This window comes from Gadus macrocephalus, chromosome 18 (genome assembly GCF_031168955.1).
Source record: "Gadus macrocephalus chromosome 18, ASM3116895v1".
Taxonomy (NCBI): domain Eukaryota; kingdom Metazoa; phylum Chordata; class Actinopteri; order Gadiformes; family Gadidae; genus Gadus; species Gadus macrocephalus.
Genome location: NC_082399.1, coordinates 16761133 through 16785556, shown reverse-complemented (window position 1 = coordinate 16785556; position 24424 = coordinate 16761133). Strand labels below are relative to the sequence as shown.

Genomic DNA, 24424 nt, shown 5'->3' with positions numbered 1-24424 from the left:
TATTATCATATAGCCTACACAGATATCTATATCATATAATATATATTATCACGGCCAAAAGCTGTGTGAGCCGATATTATGAATCTCAAACGACCGCGTTGGGTTCTCCGACGTTCCTGGTTCTTCAACGTCCACATCAATGTGAATACACACACTGTAACGCAAGTGTTTCTTGTCGGTTCTTTGACGTGTCTTGTATTTCCACAACGAGACTGTCGTGGGGGTTATCTGAGCCATGGTTGAGAAGGAATTGGGGGAAAGGAACTTTGGTTTGACTCGCTGAAGTACATGAACTGCGACATGCCGCCGGTTGCCGCGAGGCAGCCGGCAGCAGGCAGCGCGCGGTTCAGTCGACTTCAGGTTGATGTGAAAGTGGAAGAACCAGAGACGTCGCAGAACCCGACAAAGTCGTTTGTGATTCATAATATCGTCTGGAGGCGCACACAATATGTTATATGATATAGATATCTATGTATTATATGATATTATTTAGATGTAGGCCTAGAGCTCCAGGACTGTAACACAAGTGTTGTACACTTCCTTGTTATTTGGATAACCGTTCTGCTGTTGGTGTGATGGCGCATAACACGTCGGACTCTCGTATCTGGTATTTCTACAACGAGACTCGTATTGGGGGTTATCTCAGCCAAGGTTGAGAATGAATTGGGGGGAAGGAACTTTGGCTTTGACTCCCTCAAGAACATGAACCACGACATGGAGGAGAAAGGGATTGTTGGCGGCGAATGTCTCCCGCTTGAGCCCCGCTGAGGGACCACCGCCGGAGGCGGAGGTGCATAAGCCTGCCCGGCAAAGATCCCTTTCTCCTCCTTGTCGTGGTTCATGTTCTTGAGGGAGTCAAAGCCAAAGTTCCTTCCCCCCAATTCATTCTCAACCTTGGCTGAGATAACCCCCAATACGAGTCTCGTTGTAGAAATACCAGATACGAGAGTCCGACGTGTTATGCGCCATCACACCAACAGCAGAACGGTTATCCAAATAACAAGGAAGTGTACAACACTTGCGTTACAGTCCTGGAGCTCTATATCTAAATAATATCATATAATACATAGATATCTATATCATATAACATATTGTGTGCGCCTCCAGGCGATATTATGAATCACAAACGACTTTGTCGGGTTCTGCGACGTCTCTGGTTCTTCCACTTTCACATCAACCTGAAGTCGACTGAACCGCGCGCTGCCTGCGGCCGGCTGCCCGCTGCCGGGCGATGGTGCCTCGCGGCAACCGGCGGCATGTCGCAGTTCATGTACTTCAGCGAGTCAAACCAAAGTTCCTTTCCCCCAATTCCTTCTCAACCATGGCTTAGATAACCCCCACGACAGTCTCGTTGTGGAAATACAAGACACGTCAAAGAACCGACAAGAAACACTTGCGTTACAGTGTGTGTATTCACACACACATGTGGCGCTCGCACGGTCGAGTCTCATTGGCGGGCCAACGTCTCTGGGCGGGCCAGGCAGAGTAAGGGGTGGAGCTGAGATTCCTGATGACGTCATGAGCACAGACATTCCAAATCAGCGCGCTTGAGCCTCCGTTTTTTCAAAGGCGAGCAGAACAGCTAGTGCTAGTTTTACACCAAACGCAAGTTTTAGCCACTGGGGGACCATAGGCAGGCTAGGGGAACTCATATTTATGTTAGAAAACCTCCCAAAGTGAGATTTTCATGTCATGGGACCTTTAACAAAAAATTTTGTGACATAACCGCGTTTCTCTCCCACAGGAATCAAACAAAAACATTAGCATTATGAATTTTTGGTATTTGTGATTGCTGTCTTATATTTATCTATAACAATTGAACAATGTAGTATTATACAATATAGCACTAGTATGCAGGGCAGTTCCACTGTGCTAGAACGGATGAAGGGTTTGTCTAAACAAAAGGGAGAAGGCTGAAAGCCCTTGTGACCATGTTCACCTTCAGGTGGAGCCCAGCACCAAGCTGTTCCCTGCAGTCTTTGCTCAGGCCACCAGTCCCAACGTGTTCCAGTTTGAACTGGGTCACATAAAGGTGAGGAAACAGTCATCAACATCAGATAAAACACTATACTCTATTGACATATATATATATATACATGCACGCACACATGCACGCACGCACGCACGCACGCACGCGCGAGCACACACACACACACACACACACACACACACACACACACACACACACACACACACACACACACACACACACACACACACACACACACACATACCAGTGGTGAGTACCTTTAATGCCAGGTATGCTGACGAGACCCTTCACCTCCCCCCCTTGCCAGATTTTGACAAAACAAAAATTAACAATTAGATATGACACACACTCGTCCAACCCACGAAAATAACTCTGTCTTGAATTCATGTATCTAGTTTCTGTTTCTATAGTTCTAGTGTTTTCTAGGTTCATCTGGACTCGGTTGGATATCAGTCCAAATCGATGTATTATCTAGAATCAAATAATCACTCTAATGTATCGTGGGAAATGTGTCAGTTAGCGGAGTCTCCAGGGGGCGTTGTTACACTGCATCAAGTGACCTTAAAGCTGAGTCGGATTCATAATCACTCCCAACCCTCAGCGTTTTGAGCGCCTCCCCTCGGCTCACTAAAGCACCGCAAGCATGCCGTCAACAGCATAGATTAAAGTAGAGACTGTAGTCATAGTCTCTGGGTAAATCAAACCTCCTGAGGAAAGAAAACATGTTGTTATGTTTTAACACTAATGTTGATCAGAGCCCAGCTAACAGTAGGCCTGCATCAGGTCAGAGCCCAGCTAACAGTAGGCCGGTAGAGGGTCGGAGCCCAGCTAACAGTAGGCCTGCAGCAGGTCAGAGCCCAGCTAACAGTAGGCCGGTAGAGGGTCAGAGCCCAGCTAACTGTAGGCCTGCAGCAGGTCAGAGCCCAGCTAACAGTAGGCTGGTAGAGGGTCAGAGCCCAGCTAACAGTAGGCCTGCAGCAGGTCAGAGCCCAGCTAACAGTAGGCCGGTAGAGGGTCGGAGCCCAGCTAACAGTAGGCCGGTAGAGGGTCAGAGCCCAGCTAACAGTAGGCCTGCAGCAGGTCAGAGCCCAGCTAACAGTAGGCCGGTAGAGGGTCGGAGCCCAGCTAATAGTAGGCTTTCAGCAGGTCAGAGCCCAGCTAACGGTAGGCCGGTCGAGGGTCGGAGCCCAGCTAACAGTAGGCCGGTAGAGTGTCAGAGCCCAGCTAACAGTAGGCCTGCAGCAGGTCAGAGCCCAGCTAACAGTAGGCCGGTAGAGGGTCAAAGCCCAGCTACAGTAGGCCGGTAGCAGGTCAGAGCTCCATCTCCCGGTAGGTCTTCTAACCAGGGGTCTTATGTGGGGCTGTCCCTGGTCCAGAACGTGATGCCGGTGTCAGCCGGTCTGTTCAAGAGTGAGAAGATGAACCCGGCGCCGCAGTGCCCCCCGCGGCTCCACGTGCAGTTCCTCACCTCGGTGCTGTGGAGTCGGCTCCCCAACCACTTCCCTAAGGTGGGCTTCACATCCCTCCATGTGTTCAGGGTGCTGCAGGTGCACCACACTGTAGTGTTTATGTATTATATTATTACGCGACTTTCTTGTTTTTTTTTTACTTTGCGATCGTCTTCATATTTATATTTTTGTTTAATTATCTGCCACGGTTGCGACCAATTGACTTCATAAAAGTAACTGTCTCATATCTCTATGAGAGATATGAGTGATTTAGCTTAAACATACAAACAAGGTCTGATCTAAGAGGGTTCATTGGGGATCGCCAAATGATGTCCGTAACCATAGATATGAGGGCTGCCTCAGTAGCTACTGGGGCGACAGCAGAGTGCCCGCGGTGGAGGGCTGCCCTGGTTGGGAACACTCCTTCAGATGGAGACCAGATCCTCACACATTAAACCAGGTTGAAACCTTTTCCCCAGCAGCATAATCCAGCTGCAACCTGGATCTGGGAAACCAGGTCAGCATGTAACGCTGTCAGTTGGTACCATGAAGGGCAATGTCAAGTTTACCTCTAAATAATCAGTGGAAACTCTCACTTACCTGTCTTGCACTCGTGGTATATACTGTCTATTATTGATTTGCCTTCAACTTGATCAATATAAATAAACATCAAAATCAATTGTCTTCAAAATGATGTTGGTTCTCCTACCCTGGCGTCCTAACGTTTGAAGTCCACTGAGACAAGGATACTAGTATTCAAATACAAGATTGAGCTAACGGATCATTATTGTATATTTGTTCAGTATTCATTCGATTTTGTGAATCTAGGTCGTTAATCATGTCTACTCTGTTTAGTATTTAGATGTTTTCATTTCACTATGGTGCTTGACTGATTGTGTTCCAGAAATTATTCAGATGTATTGTATCAATGTATTTGTCCGGTCTGACTAATTGTGTAGTCAAGAAAACAACTAACACTCAGATTCACCAACAATATGAATAACACTTTGATATTTTACTTAACTGCTAGCCATGGTTTAAGTGGGATAATCCACTCCAAGGTAGCTTTTAAAAACGAATTCAGAACAAGCTGGCTAAAACAATGATTCTTTTTCGATACCTGCACACTTCCATAGAAACTCCATGGTCTCTACCAATGAAGTCTGCAGTGATCAAACTGAAACCGCATTGAGTGTGAAACAAATCTGTAGCCTAAGAACTAAAGGCTAACCTCTTGTATCTCCTGCCCTATAGTCGGTGTTACTTAAAGGCTATCCTGTTGTGTGTCCTACCCTATAGTCGGTGTTACTTAAAGGCTATCCTGTTGTATCTCCTGCCCTATAGTCGATGTTACTAAAAGGCTAACCTCTTGTATCTCCTGCCCTATAGTCTGTGTTAATTAAAGGCTATCCTGTTGTGTGTCCTACCCTAGGTGTCGGTGTCCAGGGTGAACGACAGACACGGATGGCTGGTCCAGTGCAACGAGCCGCTGCAGTTCATGGCCCTTCATATCCCTGAAGAGAACAGGTACCCACAGACGTTGAAGCTCCCTCCGTGGCGCAGACTGTTGACCCAACACACTCTGAGTAGAGCTCTGGCCCCCACCCCTGTGCCCCGGCGTCCCCCAGGTCCATGGACATCCAGGAGCTGTCAGAGCACGCCGAGCTGCTGAAGTTCCACTACCACACCCTGCGGCTGTACTCGGCCGTGTGCGCCCTGGGGAACAACCGGGTGGCCCACGCCCTCTGCTCCCACGTGGACGAGGCCCAGCTGCTCCAGGCCATAGAGAACAAGTACATGCCAGGTACTGCACCGGTCAGCCCAGCCGTCATGTCGTATTCCACAGAGACGCCCAGGCCGACACATGTTTGATTTGCTGTAGTTCTTTTTTTGTCAGGGACAACACAGAACAGGTTGAAAACATGACGGATGTGCTACATCAAGGGTTTTTAAGGACTAATTTGCAACCCCCTTCCCTAGTTATGCTTTTCCTCATAAATCGTTAAAAGTCCTGGGACCTCTTTGTATTTTTATTTAGTATGCAGGGCATTTCGAATTTGTATGCCTCTTATGGTAAAGGAAGACTGAGAGGGGTTTGCATTGTGCCACACTGCAGTTACCAACACTAATGCTCTTCTACTTTCTTACGAGCTGACAAATTGCACAGAAGCAACACATTGTGCTCAAGATCTGAGAGCAGGTGTCGTCAGGCGCCTCCCCCCAACATGTGTTAGAGTCTTTTTTCCTCCCTCAGGGTTGTTGCGTACCGGCTACTATGACCTCCTCATGGACATCCACCTGAGCAGCTACGCCACGGCCCGCCTGATGATGAACAACGAGTACATCGTGCCCATGACCGAGGAGACCAAGACCATCACGCTGTTCCCCGACCACACCAAGAAGCACGCGCTGCCGGGCATCGGCCTCAGCACCTCGCTGCGGCCCAGGATGCACTTCTCCTCCCCGAGCTTCGTCCGCCGAGCGGGCTCGCGAGGGGGCAGCAACGCGCCGGCCCTGTCGTGGGACTGCTTCCAGCACAGCCCCGAGTTCCCCTTGGAGACGCTGAAGACCAAGACCATCGGCATGCTGACCGAGGCGGTGAGGGAGGGCAGCATGCACGTGAGGGACCCTGTGGGCGGGAGCAGCGAGTTCCTCTTCGTGCCCCTCATCAAGCTCTTCTACACGCTGCTCATCATGGGGGTGTTCCACAACGGAGACCTGAAGAACGTCCTGCAGCTGATCGAGCCCAACGTGTTCTCAGAGGGAGCCGGCGCCCCGGAGGAGAGGACTCCGCAGGCCTCGGCCCCGGAGGTGGCGGACGGGGCTGACGGAGCAGGAGGAGGAGGAGGAGGAGGAGGAGGAGGAGGAAGAGGACTGCTCCAGATGAAGCTTCCAGAGCCAGTGAAACTCCAGGTGAGACTTGGTGGGGTACTACACACATAGAAATTATATTTTCCTCCTTCCTTGTCCTTGTCTGGAGGAGCCCAGTTAAAGCCCCCTAGATGACTTTAAGTGGGCTCCTCCAGACAAGGACGCAGGGTAGGGGTGTTAGAAGACCGGTTCACTGTAAAAGCTGATGGGCCCTGATACATGACCTGGTGCTCCATGTTGCCATGTAGGAGAACTCTCCTGTCTGTGTGTGTCGTGATGCCTGGTTCTATTTCATTCCTACTGACTGCCTGAGGCTGTGCTTTAGAACTGGATGTATCCCTCTCGGGCACGCACATAAAGGCCCCCGTCATCCTGAAGTTTGCACCTTCTCACTTCTCTCAGAATTTCCCGTTACAGGTGAAACGTAAACAAACCATTCCGAAACAAATAGTTTGAATAACTGGTGGCTCTTCGGAATAGAAGCCTCACAACCAGAAGGTTGGCATTGCCATCCGTCAGATATTAGTGAGTGAAAGGACAAGCTAATGTCAGAATATCTATTCCGAGTTAATTCAGTACGCTCCTGACTCATTTCTGCCCTATCAGGGCATCTCTTCCCTGATTGATTGGGGGATCCATCTTACCTGTCAATCACAGGTGTGTGAGGGACACTTTTTAATGGTGAAGAAATGTGTCGAGGGGGCGGAGACAGACGGGAGGTTCTTTGGGGTATTTAGTTTCAAAATCGTTCTCTTATTGCTGCCCTGAACTCTTGAGGACAGCAGCACTAAATGGTCCAGAGGTTATTTATTCACAAGCTACTTACCTTGTCCTGCAGATGTGCCGCCTGCTGCAGTACCTGTGTGACTGCCAGGTTCGTCACCGCATCGAGGCCGTGGTGGCCTTCTCCGACGACTTCGTAGCCTGCCTCCAGGCCAACCAGAAGTTCCGCTACAACGAGGTGATGCAGGCGCTCAACATGTCCGCCGCGCTCACTGCCAAGAAGACGAAGGAGTTCCGCTCCCCACCACAGGAACAGGTAGGGGCCAGAAGGGACAGTAGGAAACAGGGTTTGTTGCTGCTGATATCTATTCACAATCTGGACAACACATGTGTCACCATGTGCGGTGGATAACATTTGGCCTTGTTTATGAAATGTTGAAGGACTGTACCGGTCTGGGTGATCAAAGCGCCTTAACAGTATATCATGGCTTCATGACCAATAAAATGTGTCCAAAGGACTTTGCTGTACCAATTCTGCCCAGGAGCATTTAGAGCTTTCACCGGGAACATAAAAAATACCAATTGAATGAACTCGACCGTATATTTAGTGCAAATATTAACATGAGTTCTGAATAAGCATAATAATTTAAAATATTAAAATTTAAGTTATCGAAGAAGAGAAATTCTGCCCCATTTTTTCAGAAGCAACATTCAGAAATTGGTACCAAAGACCAAGAAAACGATTTGAGTGCAAATCTTAAAGTCCTCCTTTCCATAAATCAATCAAATCTAAGTGATAATGAACATCGTCATTAAAGCTCTAATGAATGAATCATGTCTCGTTTACTATTTAAGTGGTTTGGAATGGAAGGCTGTAACACACAATGGTTTACCCACAGAGCCCCAGAAGGACTGTTGTTTGTGTTTACTTTGGTCTCTGTAGATCGGCGGTGATGAGGTGTGGTCTGCCTCAGGGAATATTGAGGTTGAAGTTTAGAGTGGTTGACTCTAAACTTCAAGTAATAGATGACTGGTGAAATCTGCATACATAGATCCACAACATACACCCCACAGATAAACCCACATGTGTATCTCCAGCCACGTCACCTCACTGACATACCGGGGGTCAGGGGTCAGCCATCAGGTGCTGTGTGGCCACAACATAGAAAAGGAAGCCTTGAAGAACATAACCAGTGGTGACGTCTGGAGTAATCAGTTATTCTAGAACCTCCGCAAAAATGTAATGACGCATATTATCATCAATGGTAATTTCATGATTATTTTTGTTGGATAAGGGAAATTGTCTGATACAAATATATTAACTTAACTTTGAAAAAATATAATATTCACGTCATTATACATAGTTTTTTTATTTGTTGTCTTAATTATGAAATATTTAACATTTCAGCGTTCAAATATCTAAAAACAAATAGACCTATTTTTATTTATTTTTTTGAGTTGCGTATTTACATTATCCTAATTGTTTCCAACAATGTTCAAACCCAAATCAATCCTTAGTTTTATTCAACGCTGTTTCATTTGCTCGCATGTCAATGCGGTCAAATGCCCTTTGCCCACTGACAGCCAGGAAACACGCAAAACAATGATCCATATCTTATCTCAACAGCCATCTAACCCTAACCCTGTTACTACAATGAAATCCTTCAACAAGTTGCTCATGACAGTATCTGTATTATATACAGTCTAATTTAAGTGGATAGAAGCTGTGTTACATACGTCTATGTGCGTTACACCATCCCTAGAGCTCCACTGGCCAAACAGTTCTTTACCTGCTCTTCACTGTTGTAGAGCAGGTAAAGAACTCTATCTCTATAGTGGATACTAGATAGAGAAGGGTACTTTGTACTTCGCCTGATGTGGAGAAATACTGACCAAACGATGGCTCAATAGAGAGGAGGGCTGCTGCCCGTCTCCTGGGCATGTTAACAACGCGAGACACGCTCCCAGCATATCGGTCGGGATACTAATGGGATGTGTGTCTGTGGTTCAGTTGTAAAGGATACTAACGGGATGTGTGTCTCTGCTAAAGTTGTAAAGGATACTGACGGGATGTGTGTCTGTGGTTCAGTTGTAAAGGATACTAACGGGATGTGTGTCTCTGCTACAGTTGTAAAGGATACTGACGGGATGTGTGTCTGTGGTTCAGTTGTAAAGGATACTGACGGGATGTGTGTCTCTCCAGATAAACATGCTGCTGAACTTCAAGGATGAGAAGCACGAGTGTCCCTGTCCAGAGGGCATCAGGGAACAGCTGATGGCCTTCCATGAAGACCTCATGATCCACTGCGGTACCAACCCATTTTTACTGAAGACACGGTTTCATCTCATCCAACTCTTGACTGAATGTATCCCGTTGCGTTTGTGTTGTAGCACATGAATCATAATACTGAACCATGAGGGACATTGTGTGAGTGAGTGAATGGAAATGTGGTAGAGCGGGGGAATAGTAAATCATCATATTTGGTTTATTACAAGAATATGTATAATTGGGGAAGTAGTGTTGTAGTTGTATACCCCTTGCTTCACTGAGCACCAGCGCGCTGCGCAGCGCTATGTCGAGATAAAACACGCTCAACTCTAATCAATGAGAGCATGTACACTGAACTCTGATCACTGAGAGCATGTACACTGAACTCTGATCAATGAGAGCATATACACTGAACTCTGATCAATGAGAGCATGTACACTGAACTCTGATTAATTGAGTGCATGTACACTGAACTCTGATCACTGAGAGCATGTACACTGAACTCTGATCAATGAGAGCATGTACACTGAACTCTGATCACTGAGAGCATGTATACTGAACTCTGATCAGTGAGAGCATGGATACTGAACTCTGATCAATGAGAGCATGGATACTGAACTCTGATCAATGAGAGCATGTACACTCGGTACTAATCAATGAGAGCTGCCAGAGCATGCATCTGACGCGCAGCAGACACACGACCCTTAGCAGCAAAACGCTAAGATAGACCTTGAGACACATCAAAGCGACCACCTAAAAGAGAATCAATGCATAAACATGCATTTGTTTCTTACTTACTATCTGGCAGCGAGAGTCAAGAGGAGGAGCTAAATTGACTATCAAAATGCGGTTTTGAACGTATGCACAACTGAGGCGCCACAGACGTCACAAGCCAGGCTGTGCAACACTTTCATGCTCAATGTTGTTAATCTTGAACTCCAATAAATAACTTCTTGTTCCGCCGGAAGATGATGTGTGCTAAAGTTCTGAGATGTCCGCAGGCATAGAGATTGACGAGGACAAAGGGAACGACTGCGACGGTGACTGCACCTTCCGCGGCCGTCTGATGTCGCTGGTGGAGAAGGTGGCCAACCTCAAGAGGAAGTCCGATGAGCTGCCCAAGAAGAAGAAGGACAAGAAGCCCAGTAAGAGCAACCCAAAGTCTTCTTTAGTTCCACTGGTTTTATTCCATTTGGCCTTTGCTTACACACTCAATTTCAAACTTCTTCTTGTCTAATGCAGTACTACTGTAAATACTGTACTTCTTGATTCCCCAGACCAGTACGGTGCTTTACCTTTGTCTCTTCCTCCTCCTCTCTCGGTCCAGGCACCCTCCAGCAGCTGATCTCTGACACAATGGTCCGCTGGGCTCAGGAGTCGGTCATCGAGGACCCTGAGCTCGTCAGAGCCATGTTCGTCCTGCTTCACCGGCAGTATGACGGCATCGGAGGGCAGGTGGGTGTGTATGTGTTTGTTCCTCAAAACCTGTCTCTCTTACTCTGTACATTGTGACGTCTGTGTCTCTCTAACTCTGTACATGGTGAGTGCTGTGTCTCTCAAACTCTGTACATGGTGAGCTTTGTGTCTCTCTAACTCGGAACATGGTGAGTGCTGTGTCTCTCTAACTCTGTACATGGTGAGTGCTGTGTGTCCCACTGCCTTTCCTTATGTCTCTCCAGGTACGAGCGCTCCCCAAGACCTACACCATCAACGCTGTGTCAGTGGAGGACACCATCAAGCTGCTGGCGGCACTGGGCCAGATCCGCTCACTGCTCAGTGTCCGAATGGGGAAGGAGGAGGAGAAGCTGATGATCAGAGGACTAGGGTGAGAGGAGGGTGAGACTAGGGTGACTAAGGCTAGGGTGAGACTAGGGTGATCCTCAGCTTTGTCGATTTGAGGCATCAGCCGTATGCTAGATTGTTTTAGGGATGAGTCAGAGCGAGTGCAAAGTGCAGATGGAAGGGTTCATGTGGTAGCAGCAGAGTAGTATAGCGGGAGTAGCAGCAGGGTCTACTCCATGGTAAAAGACCTGCACACATGCGCACACAAAAGGCTCTGCACTTTATTAGACATGGAGGATGATCTCACTTATATATATATATATATATATATATATATATTTTTTTTTTAAATATATATTTATATATATGAGCAACAACCTCCATGTCTAATACAAGTCAACCAAAGTTATCCTCATAGGCAAATATTTTTTGCTCTCTACCACATCACATTTATTTACCTAAGCTCAACCATGAAGATGGTACCCCGGAATACATATTTTACACAGTTATATTTTGGAGTTTTCTCTAGATGATGGAAGATGTAGAGGGAACAGTATCAGTATTTTGTAAAGTCCCCCCTTGTAGTGAGGGAGTAGCTAGCAATCTGGCCATCTCAGAGCGTACCAAACAGGCTGTAAGGTCTGACCACGTCCAGGATGTAGGCTGGGCCGGAGCCATCTGGCCATCTCAGAGGGTACCAAACAGGCTGTAAGGTCTGACCACGTCCAGGATGTAGGCTGGGCCAGAGCCATTAGGGCGTCACAGAGCGTACCAAACAGGCTGTATGGTCTGACCACGTCTAGTCGGGCTGTTGCTCCGAGGCATTTCACACAATAATTCAAGAAGATGCAACACAGTGTTGAAGTGGATTGTGGAAAAAATACAGAAGAAATGACTAACTCTTCTTTAAAACTTTTCGAACTTCTATCAAGGCAACAGGGAAAAAAATATAAATTAAATTAAAGGCCCTGTAGTGGTTGGATAGAAATGGCATCAGTCATAAGTGAGTGAAATGTGCTGTAAATATATCAATTTTGAGTTGATTGCCCCTGCCTCTGTATGACACTTGATTTTAGTCGCTTAATTTCTGACCAATCAGGCGTATCCATTCTGCCTGGTCAACACAAGTGTTGCGTGAATGCAACACTTCTCAGGGGCGGAGAGACGTAGGAAAGGGGCCGCAGAGAGGGTGGGGACCGGGTTCCTCTGTGTTCTACCCTCACTGTGCAAGTGTCAAACCTTTAAAGAGCGGTTCCTGTTCCTGACACTCTTCTCCTGTCCTCCAGGGACATCATGAACAACAAGGTCTTCTACCAGCACCCCAACCTGATGCGGGCGCTGGGCATGCACGAGACGGTCATGGAGGTCATGGTCAACGTGCTGAGTGGAGGAGAGTCCAAGGTACATACACTGGTTACACCGTCCTGCCATAGTGGGGGAGAGTTCAAGGTATCTAACACTGGTTACACTGTGATGTGTACCATAGTGGGGGAGAGTCCAAGGTACAAACACTCGTTACACTGTGCAGTGTACCATAGTGGGGGAGAGTCCAAGGTACATACACTGGTTACACCGTCCTGCTGTACCATAGTGGGGGAGAGTCCAAGGTGTCTAACACTGGTTACACTGTGCAGTGTACCATAGTGGGGGAGAGTCCAAGGTATCTAACGCTGGTTACACTGTGCATTGTACCATAATGGGGGGAAGTCCAAGGTATCTGGTACTGGTTACAATGTCCTATTGCAGTGAAATCAACGTATGTTACAGCATGTAATTCATCTGTAAAAAATAATGTATGTTCAATCACACAGTTGTGTTAGGGTTAGGGGTTAAGGGCAAGATAAGGCTTAAAAGCTAGTTACTCAATAATTAGGCCTAAATGCTGTTAAAGGTTGGTAGATTGCATGGTTGTTATTACACTGGAGCAAGGAGAATATGATGTTAAGTGTCACCATTTCTACTCTCTATATTCTTTTTAACAGGAAATCAACTTTCTATATAATATACTCTCTCTACATTCTTCATGAAAGGAAATCATTTTCTATACATAATATACTCTCTATTTTCTGCAAAACAGCAAATTACCCTTCTATATATAATATGCTCTCTTTCATTGTTATGACAGCAAATCACCTTTCTATATTTAACATACTCTCTCTGTAATCCTCATGACAGGAAATCACCTTCCTATATTTAACATACTCTCTCTTTAAACCTCATGACAGGAAATCACGTTTCCCAAGATGGTGGCAAACTGCTGCCGCTTCCTGTGCTACTTCTGCCGGATCAGCCGTCAGAACCAAAAGGCCATGTTCGACCACCTCAGCTACCTCCTGGAGAACAGCAGCGTGGGCCTAGGTGGGTTGTTTTGGACAAGAAGAGGTGTGGTGTGTTTTCACGCTGTTGAACTGTGCTTTAAAGGTGATAGGACTTTAGAGTTTTTTAAACTAGGCGACCATCCCCTCCCTATCTGCTCCCTCCTTCCCTAAGTGTAATACTCATTCACTCACCTGTAATTGAAAGGAGAGATGGATCCCCCAAACCAATCAGGGAAGAGATGCTCTGATGGTCAGAAAATGATCTGGGAACGGTCTCAATAAAAAATATAACCGCAAGCGGTGATTAACGGGGTCCGAGCAAAATTAAAAGTCAAGAACACACTAATAGAAGATATATATTTATATGACAAATAATTATGAAGGAAAGATGTTCCACTCAATGCAATACTGTGCCTCGGCTCTCAGGTGAGCTGCAAAGCAATGGCCAAATGTCATGCTCGGCATGCTATAATCGGGATTCAAATTCTAATCCTAAGGATCACCTGTACAAGGCATTATCCCATTGAGCCACTGATAAACCTGAACTGCAGCCTCATTCACATGGTGAAAATGTCTATTGATAAGCATACAACATCCAGAAACCTCCAAGCACACATTTCTCAAGTGAATTAGGGGCTTTCTTAAAAGCACATACCTGAAAAATCTTTGAAATTCTGGGGAAATTAAACCATTGTAGTCAAGAACACTAACGGAAGAAATATAAATATGCCAAATGGTTATGTTCCCCTAATGCCGTACTGTGTCTTGGCAGACCGATTCTTGGAAACTAATGAGCCGTGTTCGGCTTGTTCATAATGCTCTAATCAGGATTCTAACTCTCAACCTAAGGATCACCAGTACACAGCATTATCCCTTTGAGCCACTGACATTACTGAACTATGTGAAGCCTCATTCACATGGTGAAAATGTCGATTGATAAGCACACAACATCAAGAAAACTCCTAGCACACATTTCACAAGAGAATGGGTTTTCAGTACAGATCTGAAAATGTGCACTGTTAATTGTATCCACCAAATGATAGCCGTATGGTAGTTACACAACAAAAAAATTGTCACATAGGCAAAATGGGATGAGACTGTGGCGTTTGGCTTTTCTATGAATTTGTGGGAAAAGTAAACATTTTTAGAGCAGAAGACCGGGGTGAAAAAGATGCATCTGATTTTAGAGATTAATATCATGACAGAATTTTGAGTCCAGGTCAATCTTGTAAGGAGAAATAAGGCTAGTTCATAATTACTTTAAATAGTGCCACCTTTGGGTGCAGTACCACAATTTGGGTTTATTAGTAGTGGGGGGTATTGGTATCCACCTAATAATAGTTGTATGTTTTTTTTTATACAGTAACAAAATGGTCATATAAGAAAAATGGGCTAACTGCTCCAACTTTATTGGCCAATATTTCTCAAATGGAACTAAGTAAAACTAATTCTGTCTGTTGATTCTTGTGAGGCTTGGTCTAAAGATTTTATGTGGCGATTTTGTTGAATTTTGGATTATTTTTGTAGCCTGTGAATCTTTTTATCATGTTTAGCTTTAATATGAAATTGTGGGAAAAGTATACATTTTTAGGACGTAAGACCCGATTTTATAAATTTGTCTGATTCTAGAGATTAATACTCTGAAAGAATTTTGAGTCCAGGTCAATCTGGTGAGGAGAAATAAACCTAATTCATGATTTTTTACAATAGCGCCACCTTTGGGTGCGGTACCACAAATTTGGGTTTATGGGTAGAGGGGGTAATTGGTAACCATACCTGAACATTTCAACAGTTTTTGACTTACGGTATAGGCTGCAGTATGACTTTTACAGAATTTGATGAAAAAAAAAAATGTTACAGAAACAATAGCGGCCAAGCAGTTTTGCTGCTTGGACCCCTAATTATGTCATACAGAGGCAGGCGTTGTCAACTCAGTAAAGATGATGGAGGGCTTTGCCATTTCAGAGGACCGTTTGTAATCTCTTCACTCTGGCTGGTTCTGATTAGAAGTTAAGCTAATACAAATTATTTTTATATATTTTAGGGCATTGAGCAGAGGCTTTTGTCCAACACGACTTACAACCATTCATAGACACATTAACACACCGACGGTGGAGTCGACGATGCAAGGCGACAACCAGCTCGTCGAGAGCAGTTAGGGTCGGGGGCCTTGCTCAGGGACACCTCGACACTCTGTTCTGAGAAATGCCTTCCATGCATAGTTGTGTTCAACTTTATTGTGTTAATCAGTTTCTTTCATATTAAAGCAGTTGTGATTGCTACACTTTCCTTGGAAAAGTGTAGCTTGAGTGTGTAGCTTCAGCTTCAGTTCCTTGAATTGGAGCTATGGTACTTCTGGTGATGTTGTGGTCAGGGTCCTTTTTCAGCCCGCAGTAACCATGGTTACTCCCTCCAGTGTCCCCATCGATGAGGGGCTCCACCCCTCTGGTTCAGCCCTCAGTAACCATGGTTACTGTCTCCCTCCAGCGTCCCCATCGATGAGGGGCTCCACCCCTCTGGACGTGGCGGCGGCGTCGGTCATGGACAACAACGAGCTGGCCCTGGCTCTGAGGGAGCCCGACCTAGAGAAGGTACACAAACACACATTCAGACAGACAGACAGACAGGCAGGCAGGCAGGCAGGCAGGCAGACAGGCAGACAGACAGACTTAAGCGCTTGGGCGTACATTATAGAAACACATGAAGTGCACACATGGGTTGCTACCTATCTAATCGTCTTGCAGGGCCATGATTTCCAAAGAGAGATTCTGGGACACAGTGCTGTTTAACTGTCCTGAAGCAACTAGAACAGGCCTTGATGATGTGAGCAATCACAGGCCATACTGTTAACGGTCTTGCAACAGACCCGTGCTTAGAAAAACAATTGCTTGGCATTCTCCGAAAAAAAGGTACACCAGCAGACTGAACTAGAACTGCAAGCAGTTATGCAGGGGTCCAAGAAGTGTGCATTTCGCCGGCACAACGCGACAAGAAATGTGCATTTCGCCGGCACAACGCGAAGCATGTGTTCAAAACGCTACCCTGAACCTGTGGATACAAAGGATTTGACTGTGGTAGGAGTAGCGAGAAGTCAGTGTAGCGTTTTTGCGGCGAAATTTTGTAGAAGATATACAATTTCCTCGTTTATTGCGCCCCCTAATGGCGAAATTTTCCGCCATTTTTATCGAACGTCATTAAGGTAAGCACCGACATGTGTGTAGAATTTGGACTCGATCCGATGTCTAATTTTGGATTTTTTTGGATTTTTAATTTTCCACGTCTAATTTAGCTAATAAACAAATATTCAAAACTCTACCGTTTCGTCGTCGAAGGTCGGATCAAAAAACTGTCTATGATTTCTTTGCGTGTGCGTCTGACGATGCCGTGGGCAAAGTTTGGTGTTGATTGGTCAAGAAATGTGGGAGGAGTAGCGAAAATACAGTTTTGCGGTTTTCGCGATTTAGCGAAAAATATTCATAGACGCAAATGGGCGTGGCCTAAGCCAAAAGATGCAGCAGACTCCAGTGCATCTGTGTGTACAAGTTTTTGGACTCTGGGAGGTTCGGTGTGGGAGTTATAGCCCCAAACGCGTATTCCTTGGTATAGCGCCACCTAGTGGCCGGCGTGTCTGGATTTTGTCGTCTGCGTAGTGTTCAGGGACCTGGATCTAGTCATGCAATTGGCGTGTCGGCACCATTTACGGTTTGGGCTGTGGTACCACTTCTAGGGGGAAATAATAATAATAGGAAGAAAAATCCTTACAAAAACAATAGGGATCCAACCTGTTGGCTTGGACCCCTAATAAGCCCAGAGTGAGGGCCTCAAACTATAATGGACCCGGGAAATTCGTGCTGAGGTAAATTCAGAGGATCTGAGAAAGGAAGGTTATTTTATTGACCGGCAAAATTGTAATTGCTAGTAAAAATACTACAGCTTAACGTTTATCATGTTGGTTACAACATAAATGGAAATCAAAATAACAGTAAGACCTTTCATGACTATTACGGTCTCGCTTCAAAAGATGCTCAATGGCCATCTTAAATAAGTCAAGCCTTTACGCTACACATAGTGAACATTGTGAACATTGATCTTCAGCGTTGGCCTTTCCTCTGCTTTGACTCCATCCTTTCCTCTGCTCCGACTCCATTGGGTGGTGCTGTTGAAAGTTTTTTTCCCCTTATTTCCTGCTCTTGTACTCTGATTCTCGTGTTCTCCCTCATGGTCTCTGGTGATCACTCGTTTTTAAACATCAAGATAAACAGACCCAGGAACAGCAGTTGCATAATGTGACCCGACCCTGACCCGATTGATAAGACCTGGACCCTGACCCGTACGGGGTCCCAGGGCGAGTTTCGGATCCTAGCTAGACCCCTCAAGACCTTTAATCCGATGTTAAGAGGGGTCCCATGGTGACGGAGTGCATATTACCTAACCCCCTACCGTCTTTCCCAGGTGGTTCAGTATTTGGCAGGATGTGGGCTCCAGAGCTGTGCCATGCTGGTCTCCAAGGGATACCCCGATATCGGCTGGAACCCTGTCGAAGGAGAACGCTACCTGGACTTCCTGCGCTTTGCTGTCTTCTGCAATGGTTCTTATTATTTTTACTTTCAGCCAAAATGATCCATATTTGGCACATTGAATGGTAGCCTCATGGTAGATGATGCCCTTAACTTGACATTTAATCCTTAATAACCTTAACTTAAATATAATTGTCCACCAGGACCTCAGAAATGATATGAAGATGAACCAGCCACTGATATCCTAACCAAAAAACAAACAGTTTGGCTTTGTATTACGATGATCCCATGTTATCTGTTGATTTGGAATGTTGGCCTCTCTGCCCCCCCTGCCTCAAACACCCTAAGGGCCCGTGTCCACCAAAAGCCTTTTTAAAAGGCGGAGCGCTCCGTGAACTGCTTTCAACGCGTTTGTGCGCGCCGCTCAAAAAAAGACGCACAAAGCGTTTTTCGTTTATGTCATTAAATACGCGTCATCGCTTGTATCCATAGATACACAGCTTCTATCTGTTGGCTCCATCATATGGCATCTGACACCTGAACGTCCTGGTTACTCCTACAATTTGCGAAATGAATCCAAGAGTAATAGCGCTTCTTGCCGTGGCAGCGGAGGTTGCGGACGATCCCCCTGCTCCTGTCGTGGTTGCCCGGAGGAGAGTGTGGGTCCACAGTATTAATCCTCCACAACTATATGCGATGGGATGGTGAGGGAGAGGATGGCCCCCGCACTCCAACTGTGCCATCACAGGGTGCAGTGCAGTGCAACCGCTATTTTTCATCTCTGCCTGGTCGAGTGACTTGGCAGGATGGAATTTAGTTTATCATTTTTGTATATATTTAAATCAAAAAAGGCGAAAAACCAAAACTAATAATACAATTTCTTAAATCAATCTAACATTCATGTTGTATGCTGGATTACGACTGAAGGCAAAAACACACCTTTAACACCTTCATCATCATCAGAGCATTCATTATGTATCTACTACCTAATGTAATGAAAACAAAACAACATTGTCTTAGCATTGAAATGTTTAATTAACTGATTCATTCGAAAATGATTCCAAGATATTATGTACACATTTGAAACATTTCTTATAGCTTGTACTAAATCTAAATAGAAAATGATTCCAAGATATTATGTACACATTTAAATATTTCTTATAGCTTATACTAAATCTAAATAGAAAATGATTCCAAGATATTATGTACACATTTAAAAAAATCTTAAAACTAAATCTAAATAGAAAATGATTACAAATTTTATTTAGACATTTAAAAAAATCTTAAAGCTTAAACTAAATCTAAATAGAAAATGATTACAAATTAATTACTCTCCAAACTCCACATCGTAAAGGACCTGCTGCATCCTCATGCGCGCCTGGGCCCTTTTTTGGTTTGACAGCCTCCTCAATGATGGGACGAGGCTGATCATAAAATGCTCATCCTCGTCCACAGCCAGTGTATTCTCCTTTTCCTTTTGGATGGAGGACAGGATTGATTGCTGGAACACAGACAGCGGCTGCTCCAGCTGTCTCCTGCGTGGTGGTGGAGGTACAGGACGCAGCGGTGTGACCAGAGTCACCGTAGAGGTAGTGGGAGGAGATGGAGGAGAGGTGTCCACAGCGGACTCTGATAGGCTGGGAGAGGGAGGAGATATCTCCTCTTCACTTTGAGCCACCACCTGTGAAAGAAAGCATACATTTGTTTGTTTAAAATGTGCAAATTAAAATGGTGAATTCTTATAAATATCTCTGCATCTGGCTTCACCTAACAAAAACCTTAAGAACACTAGTATGTTAGGGTATGTTTTTAGCATATGTTTTAGGCTACTAGCTTTTGTTATAGGCCTACCTCTCGTTGGGGAGACATACTGGGCGCTAGCAGGGCCAAGATCTCCGGTGCTATTTCCTGGCTATAATCTCCCTGCTCCATATTGCTAGATGTCACCCTCTCCTTCACATGGCGCTCCAGGAAGCCCATGATGGCCATATACTTCCACCTCTTGAAAGAGGTGGCACCGGCCCCACTTTTCTTTCTGTCCCTCTCTGCCTTCCTCTCCCTCAAATATTTATCACGCAAGTATTTCCACTTCTTGCGGGACACTTCAGCTGTTGATACAAGATTATGTCTCTACAATTAGCAATTCACACAACCTACAAGGTTAATATCAAGCCTACCTATCAGTAACGTTAATACTAACTGCCAAGTTAACGTTAATACTAACTGCCAAGTAAACGTTAATACTAACTGCCAAGTACGGGTGGCAGTTTGTACCTAACGGCTAATAGTTAAATGCGATAATATCATTAATAAACATGATAATAATATAAATAATTAATTAATAATTCTCACCTGTAACGCCCAGCATAGCTGAAATGTCTCGCCAGGCCTGGTTGCGTTTTGTTTGGTCGTGATACGCCTTTAACGTGAGGTCGTACAGGACCGGACACTCACTCACAGCTGTTATCAAGCTTTCGTCCGACATGTTTCAGTTTGTTTCAGTTTGAGTTCCGTTGATACTTTTAGCCTTGCCTCCTCCTCGATTTTGATTGGTCGTTCAAAAAAAGCGCCGATGACGTGGAGCGCTTTTCTTCAAAAGTTAAACTTTTTTCAACGGGGGCGCGCGTCTAAAAGCGCGAGGCGCGTGGAGCGTTTAACCGCTCCGGGCGGCTTTTTAAAAGGCGCGCTGCTTGCGCGTCCTGCCATAGAGAATGCATTGCAGACCGGCGCTCCGCCTTTTAAAAACGCTTTTGGTGGACACGGGCCCTAAAGGCTGCAAGAGGGACTTCACGGTAGTCCCTTCTGAATGAGCTTCACAGACAGACTGCACCATGGCTGCCCGCGGGTACAGACATGCTCTGACGATGTCTTGCTTTAGTTGACATCTTGTCGCCCCTGTAGGAGAAAGTGTGGAGGAGAACGCCAACGTGGTGGTGCGGCTGCTGATTCGTCGGCCTGAGTGCTTTGGCCCCGCCCTTAGAGGCGAGGGTGGTAACGGGTTGCTGGCGGCCATGGAGGAAGCCATCCACATCTCGGCCAACGCCTGCAGAGACCGCCCCTCCTCGCCCGCATCCGAGAGCACCAAGTCCCTGTGAGATACCATCAACTCTCCTTCTGTCTTCTTAAATGCTCCTGATTCTCATTCTTTTTAGCAACATAACAACATGTTTCAACCACATTTTAGCAGAAAGTCTATATTCTTGTAGTTCTCCTGCTGGTCTAGGTGCTGAGCCCGTACAGCAGTCTGTACAGGGCATTCTGGGTACTGGGCGTTCTGGGTGTGTCCGTGTGCTCACGTGTCCCTTTGTCTCCCCCCGGCCCCCACACAGCAGCGAGGACGAGGAGGACGACACCATCCACATGGGCAACGCCGTCATGACCTTCTACGCCGCGCTCATTGACCTGCTGGGCCGCTGCGCGCCTGAGATGCACGTAAAGGCTCACACGCTCGCACACGCACACACGTGGACACGCACGCACACACGCACGCAAACTTACACACACGTATCACATATGGATAATAGCTGTTGGAGAAGTGATAACATTGCAACCAAATGAAAAGACTCAGCTCATCATGGCCATTTTAGAGCTAAGAAAGAGCTGAACCAGAGAGAAAGGACCAAACTCAGGAGTGGTTCCAGAATTGTTTTTGGACGAAGAGGGTCCAGAGCAACTGTCAGGGTGCACCGGGCAGTGCGATAGCGAGCTGAATACACGTTCATGGAGAACCCAACCACAAGAACAATCTGGTTCCAGGAAACAGACCCATTACTTTAGGATCAGGAAACAGACCCAATACTTTAGAATCAGGAAACAAAACCAACAGAACCCTTTACATTCAATGAACAGAAGGATACAAACCCACTAGCTGAGTCCACTGTTTCTCCTTCATATTTGTGACTAATTCCAGTTGTACTTTGCTATCTCTTCACATTTATAATGTTTTTTATTTTATAATCTAGGTCCAGTAAAAACATAAGCGTGTTGCATTCTGAGATGATGGTGAGAGAAGGTACACTTTCCTAATCCACGATGTTTCCTTTCTGTGATTATTTCTGCCAGTTGATCCATGCTGGCAAAGGAGAGGCGGTCCGCATCAGAGCCATCCTCAGGTCTCTGATCCCCATCCAGGACTTGGAGGGAGTCATCAGCATCCCCTTCTCCATGCCCACTCTAGCCACTGGTATGTAGAGGACTTGCATGGGCGCTGGTGGTAGAAAGACGGGCAGGACTTGCGGACGCCCCAAACACGATTTGGCTTTAACTCGATTTGCCCCCAGGACCGCCCTGCTGAGCGCCCGACCCCCAACCTGCTGTTTGAAAATACAAACCAACCTTTTGTTCTTCAAGTTGATTCATTTTATCTCTATCTAGGCTGTCTTGGTTGTTGGTTGTCCCAATCTTGTTGCTCTGATACCAGAACACAGATCACATGGATGGCACCGTACCTTATTTCACTGCCTCTCCGAGCGTTTCCCAAACTCCCCTTCTCTTTCCTGGGACTTTTCTACCCCTTCAACATTTCTTTAAAATGATGGACAACAGGATCACCACTTTTTAAACAGCCATTTCCCATCACAGATGGGGCATTTGTTGATGTGTTGGGGCCTTATTTTATATCATACAAAGCAAACTACACACATACCAAATATTATGTTAGAAAAATGTATATTAAATATACATCTCAAATGATCTGCTTAATGCACATTTATAACCCTTAATAACATATTAAGTAGTAAATAACTAACCTATGTTGTCAATCCCTTTAACTGTTTTAACTAATTATTATGTTTCGTCGAGGACTACATGGGAACAACGACGCCAATTGATTTATTGAAGTGCTATTAACCAAATTTTAATTGTAACCTATATAAGCAACATTTGGTATGGTATGGATTTTGAATTGTATTTAGCCCATTTTAACTGATTTGCATTTAGGTCAAAGAAACATGTTTAGTATATCCGCAAGATTGACCCACGCATCACTAAACGTCACTAGACAGAATCATCTATATATGTCTACCATCCTGTCTTAAACGTTTGGATCGTGTTCTTCTACCCCGATGATCTTATACTGGGTGTGAAGACGGATCCGTGGTGGAGCCAGACATGTCGGCAGGGTTCTGCCCAGACCATAAGGCGGCCATGGTCCTGTTCCTGGACCGGGTATACGGCATTGAGGACCAGAACTTCCTCTTACACCTTCTGGAGGTTGGCTTTCTACCAGACCTCCGAGCCGCAGCCTCACTGGACACTGTAAGTGGTACCAGTCCTCAATGTCTTGTTTCTCCATCAAAAAGATGAAAAATATATACTGGGAAGACATACTCTTGTCTGTCATACTGTATTAATTAAGCAAATTCATCCTTCCTTCACCATCATCCCTATCGTCTTTATGTTTCTTCAGTCTGTGAGTTTTCAAAGTTTGAATCCAAACACAGGCTTAAGTTGAACAAAAGAAAATCCTTTTTTATGCAGAATTTGTTTTCAGAGCAAAGCAGAAAAACAGGCCAACCAAACAAAAGGCTTCATAACCACTTACAAATGTAAACGTAGCTAAGCTTACTCTCAAGCAAGCAAGAAAAGACTCCAAACAAACAGAGAGGAAGTTGAATAACACGATTAAACTGAGGGCTATAGAGCATGTGGAGACGAGGAACTGAACGCCGCATGTAGGGAGCGAGCAACGATGATCAGGGGTAGGAAAAAGACTTAGTGAGGATATATATAACAAAAATAAATAAAACAGTTAATCCGTGCCTTAGTTTTTCCTTCCCTCCATCTGCTGTCCCCTCTCTCCCTGCAGGCGGTCCTCAGTGCCACGGACATGGCTCTGGCCCTCAACAGGTACCTGTGCGCAGCTGTGCTGCCCCTGCTGACTAAGTGCGCACCGCTGTTTGCCGGCACGGAGCCGTACGCCTCGCTGATCGACTCCCTGCTCCACACCGTGTACCGGCTGTCCAAGGGCTGCTGCCTCACCAAGGCCCAGAGAGACGCCATCGAGGACTGCCTCTTGGCCGTGTGCGGGTGAGGAGGCGCAGAGCATTGAAGGGTCAGAACAGGATCACAGGGCTTGATAGCAACAGGTTGATATGAGGAATGAACATGTGTATTTCTGCCCGCTCTAAGCTAGCTTTGGGGTCTCTGTGCTCCCGATGTGCAGGAAGCTGCGTCCCTCCATGATGCAGCACCTCCTCAGGAGGCTGGTGTTTGACGTCCCGCTCCTGAACGAGCATACCAAGATGCCGCTCAAAGTAAGGTCTTCCACTGTGGCCGAGCCTCGTCATGTGTTTATAAGCTACACCCATAAACACATGTCATGATCAGTGTGGCACATTCTCAGCACTGACCCATCGAAACACTGTTGTGGTGGAATGGAAGTTTGCGCTTATTAGTGACGTGAACTTTACCACTCTGATAAATAACCCTCTGAAACTATCTTTAAAGGTTCTTGCCGGTCTGCTAAGTCCCAAGGTTAATTGTTGACTTGTCTATGTTGAGATGTA

The 24424-nt window shown here is 45.8% G+C and overlaps 1 protein-coding gene across 1 annotated transcript in view; it reads left to right on the top strand.

Moving 5' to 3' along the window:
* The window catches only part of LOC132446660 (ryanodine receptor 2-like), a 177430-nt gene that overhangs the window by 85957 nt on the left and 67049 nt on the right, over positions 1-24424 (top strand). Inside the window, exons 35-54 of the mRNA XM_060037073.1 lie at positions 1946-2032; positions 3367-3498; positions 4871-4965; positions 5067-5242; positions 5693-6351; positions 7148-7348; positions 9236-9341; positions 10303-10446; positions 10629-10756; positions 10981-11126; positions 12370-12484; positions 13309-13441; positions 15889-15992; positions 17854-17989; positions 20820-21009; positions 21248-21350; positions 21981-22101; positions 23005-23174; positions 23725-23945; positions 24082-24172. Of these exons, the coding sequence (XP_059893056.1) occupies positions 1946-2032; positions 3367-3498; positions 4871-4965; positions 5067-5242; positions 5693-6351; positions 7148-7348; positions 9236-9341; positions 10303-10446; positions 10629-10756; positions 10981-11126; positions 12370-12484; positions 13309-13441; positions 15889-15992; positions 17854-17989; positions 20820-21009; positions 21248-21350; positions 21981-22101; positions 23005-23174; positions 23725-23945; positions 24082-24172 (3258 nt within the window). The remainder of the gene's footprint in view (positions 1-1945; positions 2033-3366; positions 3499-4870; positions 4966-5066; positions 5243-5692; positions 6352-7147; positions 7349-9235; positions 9342-10302; positions 10447-10628; positions 10757-10980; positions 11127-12369; positions 12485-13308; positions 13442-15888; positions 15993-17853; positions 17990-20819; positions 21010-21247; positions 21351-21980; positions 22102-23004; positions 23175-23724; positions 23946-24081; positions 24173-24424) is intronic.